Consider the following 27,200-nt stretch of genomic DNA (forward strand, 5'->3'; position numbering starts at 1 on the left):
CTTCCATCTTTACCCTTTAATCTAATATCAACAAAACAGAAGTTAGACTGTAGCTCTTCCACTCTATCTCACTAAGATTTATTCTTAGTGGTCTGCAAAGGCCTCCACACATACTTCCTTATTTTCCTGTCCTCTACTTTACTGCTGTTCCCATTGCTCACTCATCTCTAGTGACAACAGCAGCTTCCTGCTATTTCTTGACCACATTTGGCAGGTTTTCACATTCAGGGCCTCTATACTGATTACTCCTTCAGCCTAGAATATTCTCCCCCGAGACATACACACGCACCTCACTTGCCTCACCTCCTTCAAATTTGTGCTAAAGTGTTACTGTTTTAGAGTGGCTTTCCTTAATTGGACTCTCCCCAATTCCTCTACCCCACAATCCTACCTACCTTCCCCATATTATTTTTTCCCAAGATATTTATTGTTTTCTAACCACATAGTTTACATTGTCTGCTTCCCCCCAACTAAGCTCAATGAGAAATAAGACTGTCTTTTGTTCACTGCTCTTTTCCACCTAGAATATTGCCTACCACATAGTAGGTACTCAATAAATATTTGGTGAATAAACTAAACTCAGAGGCAATGAATATTATTTAAGAATTAGGATGACAGTCTTACAAGTCGGCTTTAACTCAAACAGCACTGTGCAAAGTGGGATATGGTAAGGGGGCAAGGAGGAGTTAGGAAGGTTAAGAGTGAAAGCAGTGTCAGCCTCTAGAAACCTGTAAGAATCCAAGGCCTACATCAGGGCTTAGGCAATAAGGACTGAAAGAAAAGGGAGGTTGGGAGGGGCAAGTATATTGGCTCGCTAAACATGAGAGTAACAGAGAACCAGAGAAACAAATAAGTTGAAATTAATTAAACAGTCTCTAAATTTTCACTACTATCATTGTTAGAAAAAAATGACACCACATTTTTTTTCCTGTACACCTAAAATAAATTAAGTTAGTGAGAATTGTAAGCAAAATAAGTATATGTTTAAGGACGCTCTTTCTTGTAAAATAAGAAATAAGGTCATTTGCAGAACTAAAGGTAGTGAAAGTAATACTGCAGGCTAAGAGAAGAAAATTTCACAGGGTGCCTGGGAGGCTCAGTCGGTTAAGTGTACAACTTTGGCTCAGGTCATGATCTTGTGGTTCGTGGGTTCATGCCCCGTGTCAGGCTGAGACAGCTCAGAGCCTGGAGCCTGCTTCCAATTCTGTGTCTCCCTTTGTGTCTGTTCCTCCCTGACTCACGCTCTGTCTCTCAAAAATAAATTTAAAAACATTAAAGTTTTTTTAAATTTCAGAGATGAAGTTTAGACAAGAAGCTTCAAGTGAAGTTGAGGTCCAATAAAAGGAACACATAAATAGAACATCCAGCTGGTGTCAAAGGGATGTGTACATAGAATTCAAGTGATGGTAAGCTTTGGGTTTCAGAAAGGTCACTAACACAGGTGTTAAAACTATCCTTTAAAAAAAACCTGATTAGCTAATTACAGGGTTTCTTAATTTTAATAAATCATTTGACAGAGTTAATTATGATATATTTATGATTTATGAATGACCTGAAGGTATGTATAGCACTGTATTACAATTTAACTAATTTGCTAAACAGTATACCAAAAGTGAAGAATAAAAAATGAAAACATTAATGTCAAATTCGAGAAGAGTTTCTAGTTTTTAGTTGTATAAGCTCTGTCCTTCCCCTGTCCCAATCAATATTTTCAAAAATGATTTCGTATATTAGGGGTTGCAAAAGCAAATGCCTTCAATGGCTAAGCAACAAATGTAAATGTGTGAGGCCAAAATGGGTACTGTAGTAAGGGGTAGTGGTTAATAAATCAGATAGATAGTACAAAACTTAACTGTAAGCATCCTAATTCACAAAAAATTAACAGAATGCACTAGCCAAATAAAACACATCAGGGGATGAATGTGGCAATTTACAATTTCTGACTTTAACACAATCACCAAAGACTGACACAAACCCAAGAAGAATGGCTTAAAATGGAAGACCAAGTAAGAGTTTAAAGAACTCTAATATCCAGGAAACCTACAATATAATATTTAACAAAGATAAATACAAAACCCTATGATTAAACTCAAAGTATCAATTTATTATGTAGAATGACAGATAAGACTTGACAGCAATTCAGTTGGAAAATAAATGATAGGTGTAATGAAGAGAACTCAAAAGGCAATCTACATTGAGGTGCAGTTAATGAGAAACTTAATGCAATATTAGATTACAGTTGAACTATTATGTTCAGATCAGTAAAGATAATTCCACTCTACTTGGCACAGTTCAGGCTTCATTTGACATATGGATAAGTATCCATTTTTAGGCAATGTATTTTATTCCTAACATTAAAAAAGCAGAATACACCAAAGAAAGATTAAAGAAACCATGTCTGCTATAGGTTGAATGTTCTAATTCACTACGCTATGAGAAATATGGGATTTAAATTATATTTAGACTACTGCTTTGCAGATTAACATAAACCTGTCTCTTTGCTCAAATATATTTTGTTTATTCACTCCATTAATTCTCAAAAACTTGCAACTTCTTTAGAACCATACAGGACATCTGTCCATTTTGTAAGTGAAGTATAAATGTCCATATACATTTAAAACTGTCATTTTGAATGTCTTCATTTTCTGAAACATTGAAGGTGTCTCATTATACTTAAAGGCACTGTAAATACCTTTTATTTCATTGTTCTGTGCTTGTATTAAAATCACATCCACTTTTTTTTTTTTAATCTAACTGGATCCTAAGGCTGGAAACCAAAGCAGCCAACTAATAACACTATCACTGCTCTTGATTTGAAATAAATGGGCTCAACAATATCATGTTCTTTAAATACTCTTATTAAACTTACAGACAGATATTCTGCTAAATGTAATAGTCATAGGAATAATCCCTTAGGAAAGCCCATCTGTAGGAAACATCAAGTACAGAAAAGACTAATATTTTCACATTCCAAAAGTAGTTTTATTGGGAGGTTCATGAAAAATATAATTCATAGGACAGGGTATGCTAAGATTTTGAGAAGAAAGGACCACGACTCAGCTTTTCTATCACTTGTAATTTTCTAAAATATCCTAGGTCTGCCATTTTCTCAATGTAGTCTCTCTCTTTTAGGTTACTAGACAATATTTGAATACTCACAGCTTAGCTATAAGCTTTAAAAGCCAAATATAAAAATACAACATGTAAAAACTATCATTTGAATGGATATGCCTGAAAACAGTCTCTCACATGAGAAAGTACTAATTTCAAAGGACAATTACTAGGTTTCCCCCAAATTTACTAAGGAGTCACTGTTATACATCTTTTAAATTTTTTTAAATTTTGCTTCTTTTTTTTTCTTTACATTTTATTTATTTTTGAGAGAGAGACAGAGCACAAGTGGGGGAGGGGCAGAGAAAAAGGGAGACACAGAATCCGAAGCAGGCTCCAGGATCTGAGCTGTCAGCACAGAACCTGATGCGGGGCTCGAACCCACAAACCGTGAGATCATGACCTGAGCCGAAGTCGGATGCGCAATCGACAGTCACCCAGGTGCCCCATGCTATATATCTTTTAAAAAGAATTCTGCTAATATACAAAATGGATCTTATTCAGAAATCTCTAAAATATTACATGATGTACAATTTAGGGAGTATTTCTCTCAGTGGTTCAGTTTTTCTAGTTGTCACTTTAATTAACAAACTACTCTCTAATTGCTGGTAATCACTCCTCTGTGAACTCTACTCTAAAACCATTCAGTCAGGAATAAATTTAAGTGATAAAACTTTGATCACACCTAACAACTAAACAAGAGCTGAGACAACTCTATCCAACATTTGGAAAATAGACAGATGATTTTTGAGGTCAAGGAGGTCAAGGAAACAAAATTACTTGAGGCTGCAGCTTTAAGCAAAATCATGCTATAATTCTAAAAATTTGATGGAATGCAAAGCGGCTTATCATAGAACCCCAGTAGAAGACATTCAACAAAGTAGACAGCCCAGGATTCTCCTCAGAACTGGGTTTGGGAACTTGACTAGCAAACCTCCTCGCCAAAAAACCCAAAAAACAAAAAACTTAAAAATGAATGCCTTTTCTCCAATGGGTGTGCCAGAGTAGGCCAGAGATGGGAATAACACTAACAGTAAAGTGGGTCGATTAGGGAAAGGGAAATATTCTTTTCCTTGCGAGGGGTGGGAATGGGGAAAGGGAGACAAGTACCTGGCATACAAGATAATGGCAAGCTTCATCCTCATCTCACATTATATATAACACAAAATAAATATCAAAACTACAAAAGTTAAAAAAATAACAACTATAAATCTACCAGAGGAAAACATGAGTGTGTTTGCAATCCTGGAGGCAAAATATCTATAAGCTATTAAGGAAAATGATGCTATTAAGATTATATAAAAACATAAAACTTTTATACAACTTTCCGGAAGAAAAAAAAAGAGCCAAATTTTAAAAAAGGACAATATTTTTGTCCACCAAAAACTATTAGAACTAATTAATGAATTCAGTAACATTGCAGGGTACAAAAGTAATATACAGAAATCTGCTGTATTTCTACACACTAATAACAAAGTAGCAGAAAGAGAAATTAAGAAAACAATCCCATTTATACCTGCATCAAAAAGAAGAAAATACCTAGGAATAAATTTATCCAAGGTGGTAAAAGACCTATACTCTAAAAACTATAAAACAATGATTAAAGACATTGAAGACAACACAAACAAAAAGATGTACCATGCTCACAGACTAGAAGAATTAACATTGTTAAAATGTCCATGCTACCCAAAGCAATCTACAGATTCAATGTCTATCAAAATACCAAGAGTGTTTTTTCACAGAACTAGAAGAGATAATCCTAACATCTGTATGGAACTACAAAATATCCCAAATACCCAAATCAATCTTGATAAGAAGAGCAAGGCTGGAGGTATTACAATCCCAAACTTCAAATTACACTACAGAGCCATAATAAAAAAAGTATGGTACTGACACAAAACAAACACATCGATCAATGGAAAAACCAGGGAACTCAGAATTAAACCTACCTTGGTCAATTAATCTACAATGAAGGAGGTGAGAATATAAAATGGGGGAAAAGACAATCTCTTCAATAAATGGTGTTAGGAAAAACGGAGAGCTACATGTAAAAGAATGAAACCAGACCACTTTCTAACATAAACCATAAAACTCCTAGAAGAAAATATAGGCAGTACATTCTTGGATACCTGCCTTAGCAATATTTTTCTGGTTCCATCTCCTCAGGCAAGGGCAACAATAACAAAAGTAAACAATTGGGACTACATTAAACTAAGAAGCTTTTATACAGTGAAGGGAACCATCAACAAAACAAAAAGGCAATCTACTGAGTGACAGAAGATCTTTGCAAATGATAGATCTGAAAAGGGGTTAATATCCCAAATATATAAAGAAGTCATACAATTCAACACCAAAACCACCCCAAATAATCCAATTAAAAATGAGCAAAAGACCTGAATAGATATTTTCCCAAGGAAGTCACAGAGATGGCCTATAGGCTCATGAAAACATGCTCAATCTCACTAATCATCAGGGAAATGCAAATCAAAACCACAGCAAGATACCACCCTCACACCAGTCAGAATGGCTAGTATCAAAAAGACAAGAAACAGCACAAGTGTTGGCGAGGATGTGGAGAAAAGGGAATCCTCATGCACTGCTGGGTAGGAATGTAAACTGGTGCAACCACTGTGGAACAGTATGAAGATTCCCCCCAAAATTAAAACTAGAACTGCCATACAATCTAGTTCCACTATCTGGGTATTTACTTGAAAAAAACAGAAACACTAATTTGAAAAGATATATGCATCCCTATGTTTACTGCAACAGTATTTACCACAGCCAGGACATGGAAGCAAAATAAGTGTCCATCAATAGATGAATGGATAAAAAAGATGTGGCATATATACACAACGGAATATTACTCAGCAATAAAAAAGAATGAAACTTGCCATTTGTGACAACATGGATGGACCTAGAGAGTTTATGCTAGTGAAATAAGCCAGACTAAGAAAGACAAATATCATATGCTTTCACATAAATGTGGAATCTAAAAGAAAAAACAAACAAAACAGAAAGAGACTTCTAAATACAGAAAACAAACTGATGGTTGCCAGAGGGGAGGGGAATGGGGGGATAGGTGAAGGGAATAAGAGGTACAAACTTCAACTATAAAATAAGTAAGTTACAAGGATGAAAAATACAGCATGGGGAATGTAGTCAATAATATCATTAATAATTCTGTATGGTGACAGGTGTAAACACACTGATCATGGTGAGCATTTTGTAATGTACGTAGTTGTCAAATCACTATGGTACACTGAAAAATACCATCACACATTGTATATCAACTATAATTTTTTAAAAATTGACAACTTGGCAAAAAAATTTCTGCTCATATAGGACAAATGACTAATGTTTTTAAATTTCATTTTTTTAGAGACACAGAGTGTGCGTGCGAGTAGAGGTGGGAGAGAGAGAGAGGGAGAGAAACAGAATCCAAAGCAGGTTCTGCCCTATCAGCACAGAGCGCGATGTAGGACTCGAACTCACAAACCGCGAGATCATGACCTGTGCTGAAGTCAGATGCTTAACTCACTTAGCCACCTAGCTGCCCCTAATTTGTTTTGTTTAAAATACAAATAACTCATTAATTATGACCGAAGTCAGTAAGAAAATACTAACGTACCGATGAAAAAAAAAAATTTTAAAGGGACATAAACAAATGGCTGATAAGTCCTACCAATGGCCAATAAAAATAAAGATGCTTAACCTCATTCATAATTAAAGAACTATAATAAAAATAACAATGAGCTATCATTGTTCACCTAACAAACCAGAAAAGAAAATTCAATCTGAGAAAAGTATGTATTGGGACAGGGTCATTGTTCAATATGAACTATTATACACTTGTGCTGAAAACCCCAAACTCTTGCAACCTTTTGGGAAATCAATGCACTAATATAATACATCCCAAAGAGATGTACAGAGATCCAATTCAACTCAGCAATGCCATTTCTAGGAATCATGTGTATGAAAATATGTCTTTGCATGTGCACACAAAAAGACAGTTGGAGGGGTGCTTGGGTGGCTTAGTTGGTTAAGCGTCCAACTTGGGCTCAGGTCATGATCTTGTGGTTCATGAATTCAAGCCCCGCATTGGACTCTGTGATGACCATCAGAACCTGGAGGCTGCTTCAGATTCTGTGTCTCCCTTGCTCTCTGCCCCTCCCCCACTAGTGCTCAGTCTCTCAGTCTCTCTCTCTCAAAAATAAATAAACATGAAAACAAACTTTAAAAGACAGTTGGAAATTTGCGTAGAGCAAGAAATTAAAAATAATCTGCATGCCAGAAAGTAGAGACATGCTCAAAAGCAAAACTAAACAAAAGTCCACATGAATAGGGTATGTCAAAAGTAGACAGAAGCTAACTGGAAAGAGCTCCCAAAGGCCAAAGCTGGAATAGTCCGATCAATAAAATGACTAAAAAGATTAATATATGGGGGAGAAAAGACCATGTCTCATGCAGAAGAAATCCAAATAATTATGTAGCCGATCTGCTCTTAAGGAGAAGGAACATAAGTCCTCCCTTCTGAGCTGTAGGTTTCCTTCCAAAGTAACTTCCTTACAAAGGACAGAGCATGGAAAGCTGCAGGGGTGGGAGGGAAGGGGTATAACTGCACAGTGGAGAAAACTGAAAAGTATTAGGTCAGCCAGGTGATCAAGGTTAATAACATCCACAAGTCGTGCTAATGGTATATGCCATTGATATGATGTGATGAACACAGCACTGTGGACTTTTACAAATAACCAATTTATTATGAGATACATATCACACAAACCCCAATAGTGAGGCAAGCAACCAGTACTCCTCAAAACTGTCAGTCACCAAGAGCAAGGAAAAGTCTGTCACAGTCAAGAGGTGCCTAACAGACAAAATAACTAAATGTAACGTGGTAGCCTAAATGGGATCATAGAAGAGAAAAAAGCATTAGGAAAAACTAAGGAAATCTAAATAAACTATGGAATTTAGTTAATAATAATGTATCAATTTGATTCATTAATGCTAACAAATGTAACCATACTAATGTAAGATGTTAACAATGGGGGAAATTAGGTGCAGTGTCTATGCATATAGACATAAAACACCATATTGTTATATTTTGGGGAATGAGGGCAACATGTTTCAAAATAATATGAGTATTATTACATTAACATGTGATATACATGCTCATATATGAATACAGGAAATTTACTTCTACAGAGAGGGATTTGAGGATTTAGATATCAGGTTAAAGATTTTACTTTTATCTACTGTCCTGTGTTATTTCAATTTTTTTCTAGTATGAACTGTAATATTTTATAGTTTCATTAAAATATATTAAAATAACATAAAAACAAGGTGGTAACTGATATTCAAAAGAAACCTATAGATTCACATCTTCAAACAAATGACAGTTATCATCTCACTTGCTATCATTTATAATTTATGAAGAGCCTTGACAATTCATCTACCTCAAGAATTTTGCATTATCTATACATTCATTCTCTAGTTCACACTCCTATTGAAAAGCCTGCATTGATCATCAGGAAAATTTTCATACAGATAATATGTATACCACTTTAATAGAATTCAACATGAAATTTTAAGTAACAAAATTGTGGAGTTATTTACACAACGTCTTTATTTCAGTAAATAAAATTCACTGCTACCAGTGATTTTCACAAAATAAGGAAGGTGAAAGAGAGAAGATAAAGGAATGGAGGAGAGTTGTATTTTGTAAAGCAGACCAGGTGTACACAGTTATAACCTTGTAGAGCATTTCTATACGTACACCATTTCTATAACTTGAGATTTCATTTAATTAAAAAGTAACAAAAGACACTTTTCACATAGGGAGGCTGACCTTGATCAAATCAATCACTTACGAACTCCTTTCTACATCCCTAGCCTCACCTCCCACTACTAGACCCACACTCCCATACTTTATATACCAGAACTTTCAAAATACTTGTATCTCTTGTACACAGACTATGTTGTTTAACCTCACCAAGCATTTCAAACATCCTGTACTTCTAACCTGGCACACTTATACTGTACTATTTATCTAAAGAGCTCCTCCTCAAAACCCTAAGTATCATTTTTCCTATGTAATTCCTTTGCTGACCACTCTGGATAATTTATTACTTTTCTCTATAGTATTTCTGTTCATAGTGCAAGTAATTGTTACTCCATTTGTCATTTTACAGTATATTTCTTTTCTTGTCTTTCTCAAATTCATTTAGACAGACCTTATACTTTGTCTTTGTACCTAAAACACTATATAGTGCCAACAGGCTGACATTAAAACGAACTTGGAAGATTTCAGAGAGTGGGTATTTGGAAAGAACACAGACCTAATAGCTGAAGAGTCTACAACTATGTGGCAGTAAGCACCACATAAATTTTGGATATTATTATCACTGCTGCTATAATTTTTGTCATAGAACAAAAGGCTATTTACTCTTTTCTAAAAATTCTCCAAAGTAGACACTATACAACTTCTCCTTGTTTAGCAATAATTACTGAGATATTTTTAAATGTTATATTTCTAATACACTACTCCTGGAGAAATTTACATTCTATGCTAAATAGTAATATATAGCATACTATACAGACCCTGGAGACAGACTTTCTAGAGTTGACTCCTAACTCTGCCACTCAATAGCTGCAGGACTCTCAGGTAACTTACTTAACTGCAATTGCCTCAGTTTCTTCTTCCGTAAAATGGGGGACAGTAACAGTACTCATTCTTTACGGGGTCGCTGTAAAGTTTAAGTGAGTTATAAAGTACATGTAAAGTGCTTACAGCAATACCTGATGCAGAGCAAGTGTAATATATATTTGCTATTATTAAACAATAAATTGTAAAATAGTCAGTTAATGTTTATTAAGTGTTAATTATATGCCAAGTGCTATGATAAGCACTTAAACTTATTACACTTTTTTCTTACAAAACCCTTACTGTATAGATGAGAAGGGGAAAAGGCTTACTACAGTAAGTATCTTGCCCAGTCATACTGCTATCAAGTGGCAGAATTGGGATGCAAATCCAGCTAGTGCTCTTTAATTTTCAGAACAGATTCACTCCTACCCTCCTTTCCTCTCCAGGGCTAGTGACAAACAGGCATAATCAAGCACAGCATTCTTCTCTCTGATCCCAAAAGCAGTGGTAGAATCTTCCTCTGCATACAGCCCTCTACACAGTTACTATCAATAGAACAAAGTTAATATGAGGAATGAAATCAATTTGTCATCCTTGCTATTTAAACTGCCTCTCATGCAAGTAGAGGGAGAGTTTTATTTTAAGGAAGGCAATTTCTTTATTATCCAAGTAATCAATCTATGATGAACAAAGGTAAGATATTTTCACACGTAAGTTTACTTATAAAAATTTTTCTTAAAAAATTAATTTAAATAAAATTTAAGGCTCCTGTAAAGACACAATGTGGTTTATAAACTATGTCCTTCAGAGTCCTAGGGTTCTACAGAGGTGAGCTGCAACTCAGGAAAAGCAAAGTCAGCTGGCCCCATACCCCAGTTTGAACCAAAGCAATTTTCCTTTTTATCTGTTCTATTTATAGAATAGGGGTTCTTCATAAAATTTTATTTAGGGGGAAAGGAATTTCTACTGCCAAATACTGATATTGAAAAAACACCATTCTCTAGGGTACTCAGAATTCACAAAAGTATATTAAGCCTAGACTTTCAAAACATTCAAAAATCCCATTTTTCCTCTGGTCAAGGAGAAAGAGTGCTATTTTTTCTGAATTAAATCAGTTACTAAAACCTACTGGGTAATCTAAAGTATACTAACTGACTATATGATGCTCTAGTTACTATAGCAAACACTAGTAATTCCAATCAGAAGACTACAACTAAGACTAAGTAACATCTCTGGTCTCTGTTCTGAGTTAATTCCTCCTTCTTTTAGTCATCCTGGTTACTCCTTTCCTCAGTTATATGCTAAAAGCTGATTATTCATAATCCCTAAATAAAAATACTGTTTAAAATGGCAGAGTGGGGGCGCCTGGGTGGCACAGTCGGTTAAGCGTCCGACTTCAGCCAGGTCACGATCTCGCGGTCCAGGAGTTCGAGCCCCGCGTTGGGCTCTGGGCTGATGGCTCAGAGCCTGGAGCCTGTTTCCGATTCTGTGTCTCCCTCTCTCTCTGCCCCTCCCCCATTCATGCTCTGTCCCTCTCTGTCCCAAAAATAAATAAACGTTGAAAAAAATAAAATAAAATAAAATAAAATAAAATAAAATAAAATAAAATGGCAGAGTGGAGCAAAATAAAGACAAGTTCACCAAAACAGATATAACCTTTCAAACTGTGATCAGTGGAAATATCTGCCAAGAATTACAGCAATCCTACTCTAACTTCATCTACAACTAAAGAGTGCTTATGGACAAAAATTATGATGAAGCTTTGGGATAGCTTAGCTATAATTTTAAAATTAAAAATAACAATGTGGGAGTAGTTAGGGGGTATTATGCAGTTCAACAACTCAGTGAAATACATACTATATAACCAATAACCAGAAATATTATGAGATCTCCAATATTTAATTAGATTATAAATAATTATTCATACAATTTTGTAAAACATGTACAAATAGAATGAGATATGTAGAGATGCAGAAGTTAAAAGTCAGGATAGAAAGAGAATGAAGAAGGCTCAGGACAGATGAGAATCTATATAAAGATTTGGAAGGATCAGGCATTCAACGAAAGATGGGAAGAAACCCAATGAAAGAAGAGTACACAAACCCAGAGATGAGGCTGAAATCCACAGAGAGAGTAACCAAGAGAGAGAGCAACAGACAGACACCAGAGTTAAAGAGGGAAAAGAAATGAGGGGGTGACATAGACCAAGAAAGAGGGACAGAAACCCAGACCAAAACATAGAGAGACCCAGAACCCAGAGTAAAAGGAGCAAAAACCCAGAAAGTAGATGGAGGAGACTAAACAGAAGTGAGACAATAAGCATAGAAGAGACAGAAAACGGTAGAGAGATAATGATGACAATGAAAAGGTTACAAAATATTTCATATCTGAACTCATACATCGACTAAGTCTTTCATCCTTATAATCTTGAAACACTGAATTCTGCTCTTTCTCAACCTCAAAATTTCTAAAATCATCCCCCTAACTGACTCCTCACATCTCCTTTGGGCTCCTGTTCTGACCACTGATCTCCTGTCCAGATGGTCCCCTAAGCTCTCTGAAACCCCAAAAAGGAACTCTTTTGAATCCCAGTCTCTTCATGGAGGCTTTTTATACTGCTTTGCCCTTACACTGCTTCTCCCCAGATCCACCTGGATCCCACCCAAAGGCAATGGTTTCCCTACAGCTCTCTCAAATGAGGACTCTTCTCACCCTCAACACATTCTAGGACCAGCAGACAATACTTGGCAAACTGCTGGCTCTTTGCTGTGCGGGTCTCAAACAGCCCCTCTCCCAGAACTCCTAAGAGCTCTTTCACATGGCTACACAACTCTTATCAACCCAACTTTGTCAATATCATTTCTCCACTTAGCACCCCACTTCCTGATACCACCACCACCACTACATGTGAAATCATACATGTATCTAATGGGTATTTCTATTTGCTTGTCCCAGAGACATCTCAAAACTATTAACTTGTTACTTCCTCCCCCCAAATTTATATATATATAAACATAAACACACACACACACACACACACACACACACACACACACACGCACACACAGGCAGTACACCAAGCTTCTCTTCAGACAGAAATCATCTTTAAAGGTCTGTAAGAATTTCCTAAGACATTTAGATCCCTTTCTACAACTGTAGTTCTAAGTTCACTCTCAGTAATCTACTCTTGGAGAGTCAGAACTGATAATAACAAACCTAAGCTCCTGGGGTACCTGGGTGGCTCAGTTGATTAATGTCTGAGTTTTGATTTCGCCTCAGTCACGATCTCATAGATTGTGGGATCAAGCCCTGCCTCAGGCTCCATGCTGAGCGTGGAGGCTGCTTCAGTTCTCTCTCCCCTTCTCTCTCTGCCCCTCCCCAACTAGCGTTCCCTCCTCTCTTGCTCAAAATAAATAAATATTTTAAAACAACAACAACAGAACAAACCTGAACTCTCAACCCTAGAGCAGAACCCGTCTTTTCATATGGGACATATTAGTTTATTACCTGGTCTCTTGAGTAATGTTAGCCCTGCCAGAACAATTCAGAAGAATGGAAGTAGAGATGGTGAGGAAAGCAAGAAGAAATCATCTTTTCGGTGGCTAGAAGATCATGGGAGGTCCTGCACCTGTGTATTTCTGCATATCTTCAGAAAACCTCTTTTTGTTAAGGAAGGATCATTATTTTCAGCAATATATCACAACTTTTTTTCCCCTTTCTGTTTTGTTAATGAAACTATCCAAAATTAAGAGGAATCTTTTTTTCACTATGAAAAATTTACAATGCTCAAGAGAAAGTTCTGAGATAAATAAAACATTATAAAATAGTTTCTTTTTTATAATAGAGGTTCACTGTCCTTCTGGTTAACCTCCTTTAATAACTTCTCAATTGCTCTTTATCTATAAGACCATTTTTAATAATAAGCAGCTCTAAACAGCAAAAGGGAGGAAAATCATCCATTGGGATACACAAATAATAGTCCACTGTCACTACCAAGGCAGAATTAAGTGAGGGTGAGGGCAGACTGTGATCAGGGCTTCCACCAGACCAAAACCAGATAGGTAAGCCTTTTGATGCCACCACAAACACAGCTTTATATTCAAAAGTTTGATATTCTTCTTTTTCTGCTCTTTATCTTTGTAAGCATTAAATGAGTTAATATTTGTAAAGTACTAAAAACAGTATCTGCCATATAGGGAGAGCTAATAAAGTAATCAGGAGAAAATGTTTAGGGGCTTTGATAATTCTGACCTCTACTTTCCTCCCTGACGTATTATTATGTCTATTATCTAACAACAAAAAGTCAGGAGGATGCAAAATTCCATTGTAAGAGTGCTGTGAACATAACAGATGTTCCATAATTTTATTTGGGAAGGGCCAGGAAAAAGTAAAGACATATCAAAACAAATAAAATTAAAGACATAACACGCTGTTTGCTAGGTTTTTAAGAAAAAAAAAAGTGGCATGAACCTCATAATTGGCTTTAGAAACAAAAGAGCTCAAATACTTATAAAAGGCTTACAGTCCCTAATACAAGCACCTGAGAAACAAGAGTCACAAAGGAACCAATTTGCTAATTATCATTGCTAAAACATTAGCTGTGACTCACACTCTCTGTCTCTCTCTCTCTCTCTCTCTCTCACACACACACACACACACAAATATATAAATAACATTTATGTATCTACAGAATGTATATCACAGTCTTGGCTTAATACATAGGCATCTTCCCATATTACAGGCTCTGTCATGAAAAAAATAACTTCTAAGGAAATAACCTAACTAAAATTTAATGGAAGATGATAAACTCTGATACACTGGGAAATAGTTACATGAAGTAAAAAGAACACTGGGCTTAGTAATCAAGAGGGATTATAGATCTAGGAACTTAAGATAGTATGTGCAACTTGACGTCAAAAATATCAAATGAACCTATCCAAGGTCATATTTATTTAGCCAAAAAGATTAAGTGGTTTGTTATTTGCCCTGCCCCCTCACCAGAAACCAGTAAAGTAGAAATTTAAGGAAAATACTGAATCTGGGAAGAAGGGACAGTGAACAGGCAGAAAGAAGAAGGTAAAACAGAAGAAACAGACTTTCTGTGCTTCCATCTCCAGGGAGCACAATGACATTAATTATTATTATTTGAAGAGAAAAACCAAAAGGGTCAGGGATTCACAGTACATGGTCTTCTTAAATTATCCTTTGCTTTCACAAAATTAAATGCAATCATAAATAATGACCATGTATAACAAGCTCTATAATACTGTACCTTTCTAACTTTCTCCCTCACCAAGGATAGGTTAAATTTGCCTCCCAATGTTGAAGTCTCATTCTGGTCCTACTAAAGTCCTCCTGTTCCCCTTTCCCTCCAATACTTCCACTTAACAAAATGACATCATTTTCCACCCTCTAATAAACAACTAGAACTATCATGTGGCTCCAGAAACGCATAGGGAACACAGAAGTTTAAAAAATAAATAAATATATGTGTGTGTGTGTGTGTATGTTTGTGTGTAAAGAACTAAAGACAAATGTTCCAAAAAAGAAAATTCTTCAAAATTCATTTCCCTTTATCATCTCATTAACATTTTCTGATATAACTACTGATAGTCAATGATTATGTCTTGAGCTCAGGATTACTAGGGCTTATGCTTTAGAATTCTTCCATTTAATATTAGCAAAACTGTTTCACTCACTGGGCCAGGGTGGGGGATCAGGTGCAGAACAAGGACTATTTTTAGAATAACAAGTCTATCACAATATTCAGTACACACTTTCTTCAAGACCTACCTTCTCACCACTTGAGTAGAAGAAATAACGCAATCGGACTATGTTACAGTGATCTAGCTTTCTCATGATTTGGAGCTCTCGGTTCTGAAAAGGAAACACATGAAAATATTTTTTAAAGGATAAATGCTATTCACCATATTGACTATGATACTAAAATTTCGTAACAATAAACACTACAAAGAACAGGCCATGGATATGTTACTAAAAAGTATGGTCTAAGGGTTGGGAGGCTGGGCAACATAGGTGAAGGGGATTAAGAGGTACAAAGTGCCCACTGTAGAATAAATAAATCATAGGGATGAAAAGTACAGCACAGGGAATATAGTCAATAATACCGTAATACACTTATCGTGGTAAGAATTTCATAATGTATATAACTGTCAAATCACTATGTTGTACACTTGAAATATAATATTATGTCAATTATACTTCAATTAAAAATTTAAAAACTAAAACAATAACAAAAATTTTCTAAACAAGATAAAAAGTATGGTCTGTACTGACCTGCAAACTATTTGTTATTAGTCTATGAACTATTTACTACTGTCTTGCGATAAGATAAACACAGAAATTGAGAATAAGTGCTTAGAATCTTTCACAGCAATTTGACAGAATAATTTCATATTTATGAATCTTAAGAGTGGGGCCTATATTTTGTATTTTTTAATTTCACTTTTCTAGTAATTGATGTGTATTTTATGTTACAAAAATATCAGTCTGATGAACTGGAAATTTTTTTAACTAATACTTCACAACTAATAGCTTGAGAAGCAGTGATCTATATTATGACAGAGATACCTGGAATGAGCTATTACTACTGGAATCTTTCACAACTATAATAAAAATCAAGCTTCTCACTAAACACATAAATTTGGGTGCAAAGAGCTCTTACAAGCCCCACTATCTTCCAAGATATGGTAAAAAAAAAAAATTTTTTTTTGAGAGCCCCATAAGAAAGGTTCAGTTGCTAAGTTTTACAGAGTTATAATAGGACATCCCAGAAACTGTACAGTCCTGATAAATTTATAAACCACACAAATAATTTTTCCTTTGGGGAGTTTCGAAGTTATGTTCATTCTTCATGAAAAGAAACCATCAAATAATATGATGGCTTCCTAACAACATAAGTTTTTGCAGTAATAAATTCGAAGAGTATATATTAACAAAGAAGATACATTCCAACAATATACTTGGCTGTCAAAAGTCCAGTTAATAAAGGCAAATTACATAACAGAAAAAATATTAAAAAGTACCAGCTATATGATCAGGAAATATAAAATTTCAGGTAAAATAGTGAATTAGAAGAGCTACAAAACATAAAAGTTAATATACCTGGGAATCTGGATGGAAAAAATGCTTTATGGTTAGAAAAAAAAATCCAAAAAAAGAGGGGCTGGGGGTTGCACAGCAGATGAGGAGCCTAATCAGCAGAACTATCCTAGAACAGAGTGGTCTTCAGTTCTTAGATGATAGAAGGGGCTTCTGGGTGGCTTAGTCAGTTGCACATCTAACTTCGGCTCAGGTCATGAACTCGCCATTTGTGAGTTTAAGCCCTGCGTCGGGCTCTGTGCTGACAGCTCAGAGCCTGGCGCCTGCTTTGGATTCTGTGTCTCCCTCTCTCTCTGCTCCTCCCCCACTTGTGCGCTCTCTCAAAAATAAATAAATGTAAAAAAAAATTTTTTTAAAGAAAATAATTTATGTAATACTAACAAAAAAAAAAAAAAAATCAAACCTGGACCTACAAATGGCACCTTAAAAAACGAAGGCCATACATGAGAACAGAGGAACAAAACCATGAGAGGTAAGCAAACAAAAAGCAACATGGCACAGGTAATTCCAACTATAACAAAAACCACATAAAATGTAATTAACTAAGCACACAATCAAAGGCAGAGAATGTCAGACTCGATAAGAAAGCAAGCTCCAACTATATTCTCTCTCTGATACACACACTTCAGATTCAAAGACACCAACAGCTTGAAAGTAAAAGGATGGAAAAAGATACAGCAAGTAAATAGCACCAAGAGATCTGGAGTAGCAATGTTATCAGCAGACAAAGTAAATTCTGAGAGACAGCGATTTCCCCATTTCCTACCAGATAAAGTCTAAATCACTTCATATTCTGGTTCCTTATTATCAGCTTCATGTTATCTTCCACTCATAACCAACATGATCATAACTAGATCCCACTTCTCACTCTTTCTGACCATATTATCTCATTCCCAATTCTAAACCACTGATCACATCATCACTGGAATGTCTTGATCCCTCCCTTCCACCTACACACATTCTATCCATCCTTGAAGTTCCTATTCAACTCCCACCTCTTTCACAAGGCTATATCCCCAGCTGTTCCAACTCACACTAATCTTCTCTAATCTCTAAATTCCTGCAGCACCTACCAATATTTTAGAATTGAGTATATACTTTCGTGGTTTTTATTTTTGTAAACTGTAGTTCAATAGTGTCATATAAAAGAATGCGTTTCAAAAAGTACCTTATAGAAATCAGATACTACATTGTAGTCACTGTAGGGAAACACAACACACACTAACACAACTCGTCCAACTAACTTACTATACATGTGCCTTAAGAAAAGCTGAATTTTGTATCTTTCTGTATCAGAGACGGAGCTCTCAAAGCTGGTTACTTTGTCTTTCACAGAGTAAATTCCCTGTTTTTATAATTTCTTCTGCCTTACAACTTGCTGTAGACCAGTATTCTCAAACTGTGGGATCAGCCAATCAGGAAATGAGAAGGGGGTGCGTAAGGAGAAAAGAATAAGAAGTTTAATACAGTAAGACTAAGGACTTTTTCATCAAACTTACTTCAGTTATTTTTCTGTGCACTGGGTTGCAATGTAAAATCTACTTCTTACTACAAGATCATAGTTAAAAATTTTAAATCCATTGTAGAAAAACAACCTGTCTATAAAGGCAAATTTTTTCCAATACAGAAACGATAAAAACTTACATGTAAACTATTTTTATCATTCCCACCTAAAACAAAATAAGAGAAAACAAAAAGACTGCTCAAGATGGAATAAATAACACACAAGTATAAGAAAACCTGAAAGGTACATTTAAAGGAAAAATTATCCTTTTGGTTTAACCAATAGCCATTAATATATATCCTCCTCTAAAGTAGACAGGGGCTATTGTTCATTTTTACCTCATTTGACATCTCACACTTTAAAAAAAGGGGGGGGGGGAGGGGTACTTCCCAAGCTAAAAGCACTGTGTCAAGGGAATCCCTAAAGGGTACTTTACGTACCCTATGTAAAATTCAATAAAGGAAAAGCTAACTTTTAGGTGAAGTAACAACCAGAAAGCTTAATAATACTGTAGATGTCAGGTAGGCAGCATATGGCTATCATCTTCTCTTCTTCACCAAATTTCATTCCACTGGATCTTTCCTACCATAGAAAGTTCCATTTTCATAAAATCTAGTAAAATAGGACTGACTTCAAAAGTTTTGCTTCAGGGGTGCTGGGTGGCTCAGTCGGTTAAGCATCCAACTCTTGTTTTCCACTCAAGTCATGATCTCTCAGTTGGTGAGTTTGAGCCCTGCATTGGGCTCTGCACTGACAACAGTGTGGACCCTGCTTGGGATTCTCTCTCTTTCTCTTTATCTCTGACTCTCCCCTGCTTACTCTCTCTCTCAAAATCGATAAACTTAAAAAAAAAAAAAAAAGTTTTGCTTCAAAGGCTATTTTTTCCAAAACATACCTTCTTCTTCAAAAAGGAATTACCTAAAGTTCCATCATCCTTCTTCTGAAATCACACTAGGACTGAAAAAGTGTTTATTTCAATCCATTTCTAAATCTTTGATTCCAGAGTAAATTCAGATACCCCCAAAGACCCTACAATTGGCTAGAATGTCACCTCAAAATAATTCCCTGTGTATAACAAATATTTTGAAGCTAATTATGTGTCAGAGCCAGGGCACTGAGCGTATAAAAATTCATAGTCCTCACAGTTTTCAATGGGTAAGCAAACCAAACAATTACAATACAATGTGGAAACTGTAGGTCACTCAGATAGTGCGATAGGGTAAATAGGGATTTGGACCTATAAAAATTTTGCTTATTAGTACCTTGAAAAATTCGGGAAAGAGACCTGGTGGAAAGTTTTAAATATAATGCTAAAAAGTTTGAATACTACAAGCCATGAAGAACCACTAATATGTTCTAAGCAAGAGATTTGTTTTGGGAAGATCACTGGTTATCAAAAAAAGTTTTTTGTTTTTAAGGAGAAGATAAATTAAACTAAGACCTGTACGGAGGTAGAAAGAGTCAAGACAGAAGGAAGAGAATGGCTCTGAGAGGCAGATCAACAGTTATTTGATCACATACTGTTACTGCTTTGGTAAATGGAAGGAGGGGAGTGATAACTATCAAACTTCTGACTCATGTGACTATTAACATGGCAATAGAGTTCACTGGCCTAGGAAGCTGTTTTGGAAGAAGGAAGGAATGAGTTCAGTTTGGGACACGTTTAGCTTTAAATGCCTGAAGGACACAGATATGGAAAGGTCCAGAAAGCAATCTGATATGTTCATCTTATCCTCTAGCAAGAGGTCTAGATGGTTCTTGAAGCTACAGGAATAGATAAAATTGCCTGTAAAATAAGAAGGAGGTAGCCAGAGTCTCCAGGAGCAGAAAAGCCTATAAAGAACACTAAAAAAGAAACTGGTTAGGTAGTAAAAACCTAGACGATGGTGTCACATAAGCCCCAAGACAGGTAAGATATTCTGAAGAAGATCCTGGAGAATATGAACATTTAGGCAGACAGATGAAAAGGAATCATACAAGAAACTGAGAATGAGCAAAGCTGTAAAAGATGAATCACCAAAATAATACATTAGAATAAGGGTCAGTCAACATTTTCTATAAAGGGCCAGATTATAAATACTTTAGGCTTGCAGCCCACAGTCTCTGTTGCAATTATTCAACTCTACAGTCAGAGAAGAAAAGCAGTCAACAATATGCAAAGGAATGGGTGGCTATGTATATCCCAATAAAACTTTATTTACAAAAAGAGGCAACAGGCACACAGTTTGCCATCTTTTGTTCTAGAAGCCAAGGAAAGAAAATTCTTTATATATTCAATCTCTTTCACAACTTAGCATGCACGCGTGCATGCATGCACACACACACACACACACACACACACCGTATATATAGTGGACTTTCTAATATCAACTAATGTTCTGGAAGTTTACTGTAACATTTTTCTTTTACATTACTATAATTAGACATATATAAATAAATAATCTAAATTGTGAATTAGATATAAAATACATACTGCTCAGGTAGGCTTAAAATCTTCTACAAAGAAATTTCAATTTTGAATCCTCTTTCTCTCTGACCTCACATTCAATCTGTCAAAAAATCCTGCTGGGTTCTACCTTCAAAATATATCCAAGGGGCACCTGGCTGTCTTAGTCAGTAGAGCATGAGACTCTTGATCTTGGGGTTATGAGCTGGAGCCCCACAATCTCTCTAAAAAAAAAAAATTTATATAATTCTCCAAGCTTTTAGCAATTGCACTCTTGGGCACTTACCCCACAGAAACGGAAATTTATGTTCACACAAAAACCTATGGATGAATGTTCATAGCCATATTATTCAGAATAGCTACCAGATGTCTTTCAAAGGGTGAATGGATAAACAAACCATAGTATACTATACTATGAAATACTATTCAGCAATAGAAAAAAAACTAATTACTGACATATGCAACAACTTTAATGAATCTCCAGAGAATTATGCTGAGCAAATAAAGCCAATCCCAAAAGGTTATGTACACTATTTATTCCACTGATAAACATTCTTGAAATAACAAAGTTATAGATATGGGAAACAGATTGCTCGTTGTTGCAAGGGTTTTAAATTAGGGATTAAGAGTGGAGGAATGGCAGGGAGAAAAATAAGTATGGTTGTAAGAGGATCCTCGTGATGATGGAACTGTTCTAGTGAATACACAAAACTACACATATAATAAAACTGTATAGAAGTACACACACACACACACACACACACACACACACACACATAAATCTGGGGAAATCTCAACAAGACTGGTGGATTGTATTAATGTCAAGATCCTGACTGTGATGCTGTGCTATATTTTGTAAGATGTTACCACTGAGGGAAACTGGGTAAAGGGTACATGGTATCTCTCTGTATTACTTCTACAATTGCAGGTATATTTACAATTATCTCACTACAAAAAACAATAAAAACACATGGTGTGTGTGTGTATCTCCAGGGTGTAATCATTTCTCACTACCTCTCTAGTGCAAGTCTTTCAGCTTCCCTCTGTTCACCTTCCATCTATGTTCAACAAAGCAGGCAGAGTGATCTTCACGTTTTAAAATATAAGATAGACTATGAGATTTCTCTGCTTAAAACCTCCAATGGCTCCCTACCTTGAAGAGAGTTAAAGCCAAAATCCTTACTATAGCCAACAAGGCTTCTCCCAACTGCCCTACCCATTGGAGAAAACACTTGTAAATCATATTATCTGCTAAGGAATCTGTATCCAGAATAAAGAACTCTAGTCAACAATAAAAAGCCAAAATGAGCAAAGGAAGGACTTCCGGTCTCCAGCCCAGTATGTAAGGAGCTTGGAAGTCATCCTTCCCATCTTCACAGAGCTGAACAAACTGAAAAAAGTCAACAACTCTTCTTAAATCCATTAAAGAATTGAGGACTCACGTGGCAAACCACTGCCCTAAAAACTGGAAACAGGCACATATACAGAATCACAGCTTACTGGAGCAGAAACCCAGGAGCAGAAACTGCCTCTAGAGTCAGTACCAGTAGAGGAAAACCTAAACTGTAATGGACAGAGGAGCAGTATGAACAAGTCTGGGAGTTAAAAACTCCAGAGGGGGCCTCCACATGTTTCTCAGTTTTATTTCTAGGAGCCCTACCAGGTCCTTACAGTGAAAATCTAGGAAATATCTGGAGATGAGATGAAACATGTATAAACAGGCCCAAGAGTATTCTGTTTTGCTTGTTTTTTTTTTTTTTATGTTTATTTATTTTTGAGAGAGATAGAGTGTGAGTGGGGAGAGGCAGAAAGAGAGAGAGAGACACAGAATCCAAAGCAGGCTCCAGGCTCTGAGCTGTCAGCACAGAGCCCAATGCGGGGCTCGAACCCACAAACCGTGAGATCATGACCTCAGATGAAGCCGGAGCTTAACCGACTGAGCCACCCAGGCACCCCAGAGTATTCTGTTAAGACCTGCCCTCAAAGAAAACTATTCTACCAGAGCAACTGAACTGGAGGAAAAGAAATACCCAATTCTAGCCTTCTCTAGACTTAGATGTGGGGAAAAAGAAATACCCAATTCTAACCTCTTCCTATGTGTGAGAAGAGAGATATAAAACTCCAGCCCCTTCTAGTCTTCTTATCTCACCTATGAGAGGGGAGGAGGATTTAAAAAACTGAAAAAGCATTTGTAAAGGTCAAGCCCTAAAAAAGACCTATTACCTAAATAACTTTTAGTGAATATATCATAACCAGCTTTCAACAAAAAATTTACAAAAAAAAAAATACTAAAAGACTAAAATTAAAGTGTGACTACACATAACAGGCATCAGAATCACTGAAATTTAGTGGAGATGTTCAAATTATCAGAACAGGAATTTAAAACAATTGATTAATATAGTAAAGGCTCTAATGGAAAAAGTAGGTAACACAAAAACAGATGGGTAATATAAGCAGAGACAGATGGAAACTTTAAAAAGAGTCAAAAGTAAACGCCAGAAATCAAAATCACTGTAACAGAAACTAACGATGCCTTTGATGGGCTCATGAATACACTGGACATGGCCAAGGAGAGAACCAGTAAGCCTAAAGAAACGACAATAGAAATTTTCAAAACTGAAATGCAGAGAAAAATAAAAAATAAAAAATATGGGGCGCCTGGGTGGCGCAGTCGGTTAAGCGTCCGACTTCAGCCAGGTCACGATCTCGCGGTCCGTGGGTTCGAGCCCCGCGTCAGGCTCTGGGCTGATGGCTCAGAGCCTGGAGCCTGTTTCCGATTCTGTGTCTCCCTCTCTCTCTGCCCCTCCCCCGTTCATGCTCTGTCTCTCTCTGTCCCAAAAATAAATAAACGTTGAAAAAAAAAATTTTTTTTTTAAATAAAAAATAACTGACTATCCAAGAACTATGAGGCAATTACAAAACCTGTAATGTATGCATAATGAGAATACCACAAGGCAAAGAGACAAAGGAACAGAAAAAACATTTGAAGCAACAATTGAGAATTTCTCAAAATTAATGTCAGATACCAAACCACACATGCAGGAAGCTCAGAGAACATAAAGAAGGATTAATACCAAAAAATCTACAGCTAGGCATATCATTTTCAAAATGCAAAAGATCAAAGAGAAAGAAGAAATCTTGAAAGAAGATGGGGAGGGGGGCGACCTCACCCATAGACAAGCAAAGATAAGAACTGCATTGAGCTTTTTTTCAAAAGTCATGCAAACAAGAAGAGTGAAGTAAAATATTTTAAATGTTGAAAGAAAAAAATCTAGAATTCTGCATCCAGTGAAATTATTATTCAAATGTGGAGAAATACAGACTTTCTCAGAAAACAAAAATTAACAGAATTTGTCAACAGTAGACCTGCCATCCAAGAAATGTTAAAGTAAAATATTTACCAGAAGAACAGAAAATGACATAGGTAAGAAATCTGTATCTATGTAAAGAAAGAAAGAGTATTAAAGAATAATGAAAGTAGAATATATTTTACTTTTCTTATTCTTAATTGATCTAGCTGCAACAGTTTGTTCAAAATAACAGCAGCAATAATGTATTCAGTGATTATAGCTTATGGATTAGTGAAACTAATGACAGTAATATTATATGGAATGAGAAGGAGAAATTGGGAATACTCTGTCATAAGGTAATTGCACTATCCCTGATTAGTACAGTCTCCTTAAAAGTACACTTCGAAAAGTTGTAAATGTACACTGTATACTCAATGGGAAAAGATACTGGCAAATGACATATCAGATGAAGGGTTAGTATCCAAAATCTATAAAGAACTTATCAAACCCAACACCCCAAAAAACCCAAATAATCCACCGAAAAAATGGGCAAAAGACACGAATAGACACTTTTCCAAAGAAGACATCCAACTGTCTAACAGACACATGAAAAATGCTCAACATCACTCATCATCAGGGAAATACAAATCAAAACCACAATGATATACACCTTACACCTGTCAGAATGATTAAAATTAACAACTCAGGCAACAACAGATGTTGGCAAGGATGTGGAGAAAGAGGAACCCTTTTGCACTGCTAATGGGAATGCAAACTGGTGCACCACTCTGGAAAACAGTATGGAGGTTCTTCAAAAAATTAAAACAGAGCTACACTACAACCCAGCAATTGCACAACTAGGTATTTATCCAAAGGATACAGGAGTGTTGATTTGAAGGGGCACATGCACCCCAATGTTTACAGCAGTACTATCAACAACAGCCAAAGTATGGAAAGAGCCCAAATGTCCACTGACTGATGAATGCATAAAGAAGATGTGGTATATAGATATACAATGGAATATTATTTGGCGATTAAAAAAAAAATGAAATCTTGCCATTTGCACAACACGGATGAAACTAGAGTATATTACACTAAGCATTACACTAAGTGAAATAAGTTAGTTGGAGAAAGACAGATATCATAGGATAGGGGAAGGGAAGCAAAAAACAAGATAAAAAAGAAGAGGGAGATAAACCAAACCATAGGAGACTCTTAACTACAAAGAACAAACTGAGGGTTGCTGGTGAGGTGTTGAGTGGGGGTAAAGGCTAAAGGGGCAAAGAGCATTAAGGAGGTCACTTGTTGGGGTAAGCACTAGATGTTATATATAAATGAATCACTAAATTCTATTCCTGAAATTTTAAAAAAATGTTGAGGGGAAAGCATGAAAGAAGAGTAACAAATATTTGACATTTTTTTTATAATTGGAACTTCTACTTTTGTGTGTTTGAAATTTTCCATAATAAAAAGTTAAAAATATATATTCAAAAATAAATGCTAGAAACCAAATACATTTTGATTAATACATTTCAGACAGAGGAGGAAAAAGTGGAATCAAATAAAATGCTCAGTTAAAGACAGATAAAACAGAAAAAGAAAGGAAGACAAAAGAAGAAACAAGAGCACTGAATAGAAACAGCAACAAATATGGCAAAACTATGATCCAACTATATCAATAATTTCCTTAAACATCAAAAGCCTAAATATACTGACATGAAAGACAGAGACTGTCAGTGCATTTAAAAAATAAACTTACACAATGTCATGTCAATTATATCTCAAGTTTTAAAATAAAACTTGATAAAAAAATTAATTTTAAAGACTCAACTATATATAATCTACAAGAAACCCACCTTAAAGGACACAAATGCATTTTAAAAAAGGGATGGACACAATGAGAAAACTACAGACCAATATTCCTGATGAATACTAATACAAAAACCTTCGAAAAAATACTAGCAAACCAAACTCAATAGCACACTGAAAGGATTATAAGCCACAACCAAGTTTTATACCTATAATGCAAAGATTTATACTTGGAACTCAAGAATGGTTCTACATACAAAAATCAATCAATGAAAACATACCACATTAGCAACATGAAGGACAAAAGCCAAATGACCATCTCAATTGGTACAGAAAAAGCATTTAACAAAATTCAACACTGTTTCATGATAAGCATGTTCACCAAACTAGGAACAGAAGGAAACTGCCTCAATATGTTATACATGATGAAAAGCCCACTGTTAACGTATTCAAAGCTGAAAAAAATTGAAAGCTTTCCCTCTAAGATCAGGACCAAGGCAAGGATGCCCATTTTGCCACTACTATTCAACAAAGTACTTAAAATCATAGCCAGAGCAATTAGACAAGAAAAATAAATAACAAAAGGTATCCAAATTGGAAAAGAAGCAAAATCATCTCTGTTCACAGAGGGATGATCTTATGTGTAGAAAACTCTAAAGAATTAAAAAAGAAAAGGCTATTACAACTAAGAAATGATTTCAGCAAAGTTTTAGATACAAACTGAACACTTAAAAATTGGTTCTATTGATTGCTCATTTGAACAATCAAAAAAGAAAGCAATCTCATTTACTATAGCATCAAAAAGGATAAAATGCTTAAGAAAAAAAAACCCAACCAGGGCGCCTGGGTGGCTCGGTCGGTTAAGCGTCCAACTTCAGCTCAGGTCATGATCTCACGGTTCGTGAGTTTGAGCCCCACGTCAGGCTCTGTGCTGACCGCTCAGAGCCTGGAGCCTGTTTCAGATTCTGTGTCTCCCTCTCTCTCTGCCCCTCCCCTGTTCATGCTCTGTCTCTCTCTGTCTCAAAAATAAATAAATGTTAAAAAAAAAATTTTTTTTAAAAGAAAAAAACCCAACCAAGGAAGTAGATTTATACACTGAAAATTGTTAAGACACTGCCAAAAGAAATCAAAGAAGATAGGAATAAATGGAAAGACATTCCATGCTTGTAGCTTAGAAGACTTAGTAACATTAAAATGTCAATACTACCCAAACCCATCCAGAGATTCAGTGCAATCCCTATCATAATGCCAATGGCATTTTTTGCAAGAATAGAA

The 27,200-nt window shown here is 35.8% G+C and overlaps 1 protein-coding gene across 3 annotated transcripts in view; it reads right to left on the reverse strand.

The window, feature by feature from the left end:
- Nucleotides 1-27,200, reverse strand: part of GSK3B (glycogen synthase kinase 3 beta) — a 199,032-nt gene that overhangs the window by 92,477 nt on the left and 79,355 nt on the right. For all 3 annotated transcript variants that reach the window (XM_045502156.1, XM_045502157.1, XM_045502158.1), the window contains exon 3: nt 15,548-15,631. In XM_045502156.1, coding sequence (XP_045358112.1) covers nt 15,548-15,631 — 84 coding nt within the window. The remainder of the gene's footprint in view (nt 1-15,547; nt 15,632-27,200) is intronic.

The sequence above is a fragment of the Leopardus geoffroyi genome, chromosome C2 (genome assembly GCF_018350155.1).
Source record: "Leopardus geoffroyi isolate Oge1 chromosome C2, O.geoffroyi_Oge1_pat1.0, whole genome shotgun sequence".
Taxonomy (NCBI): domain Eukaryota; kingdom Metazoa; phylum Chordata; class Mammalia; order Carnivora; family Felidae; genus Leopardus; species Leopardus geoffroyi.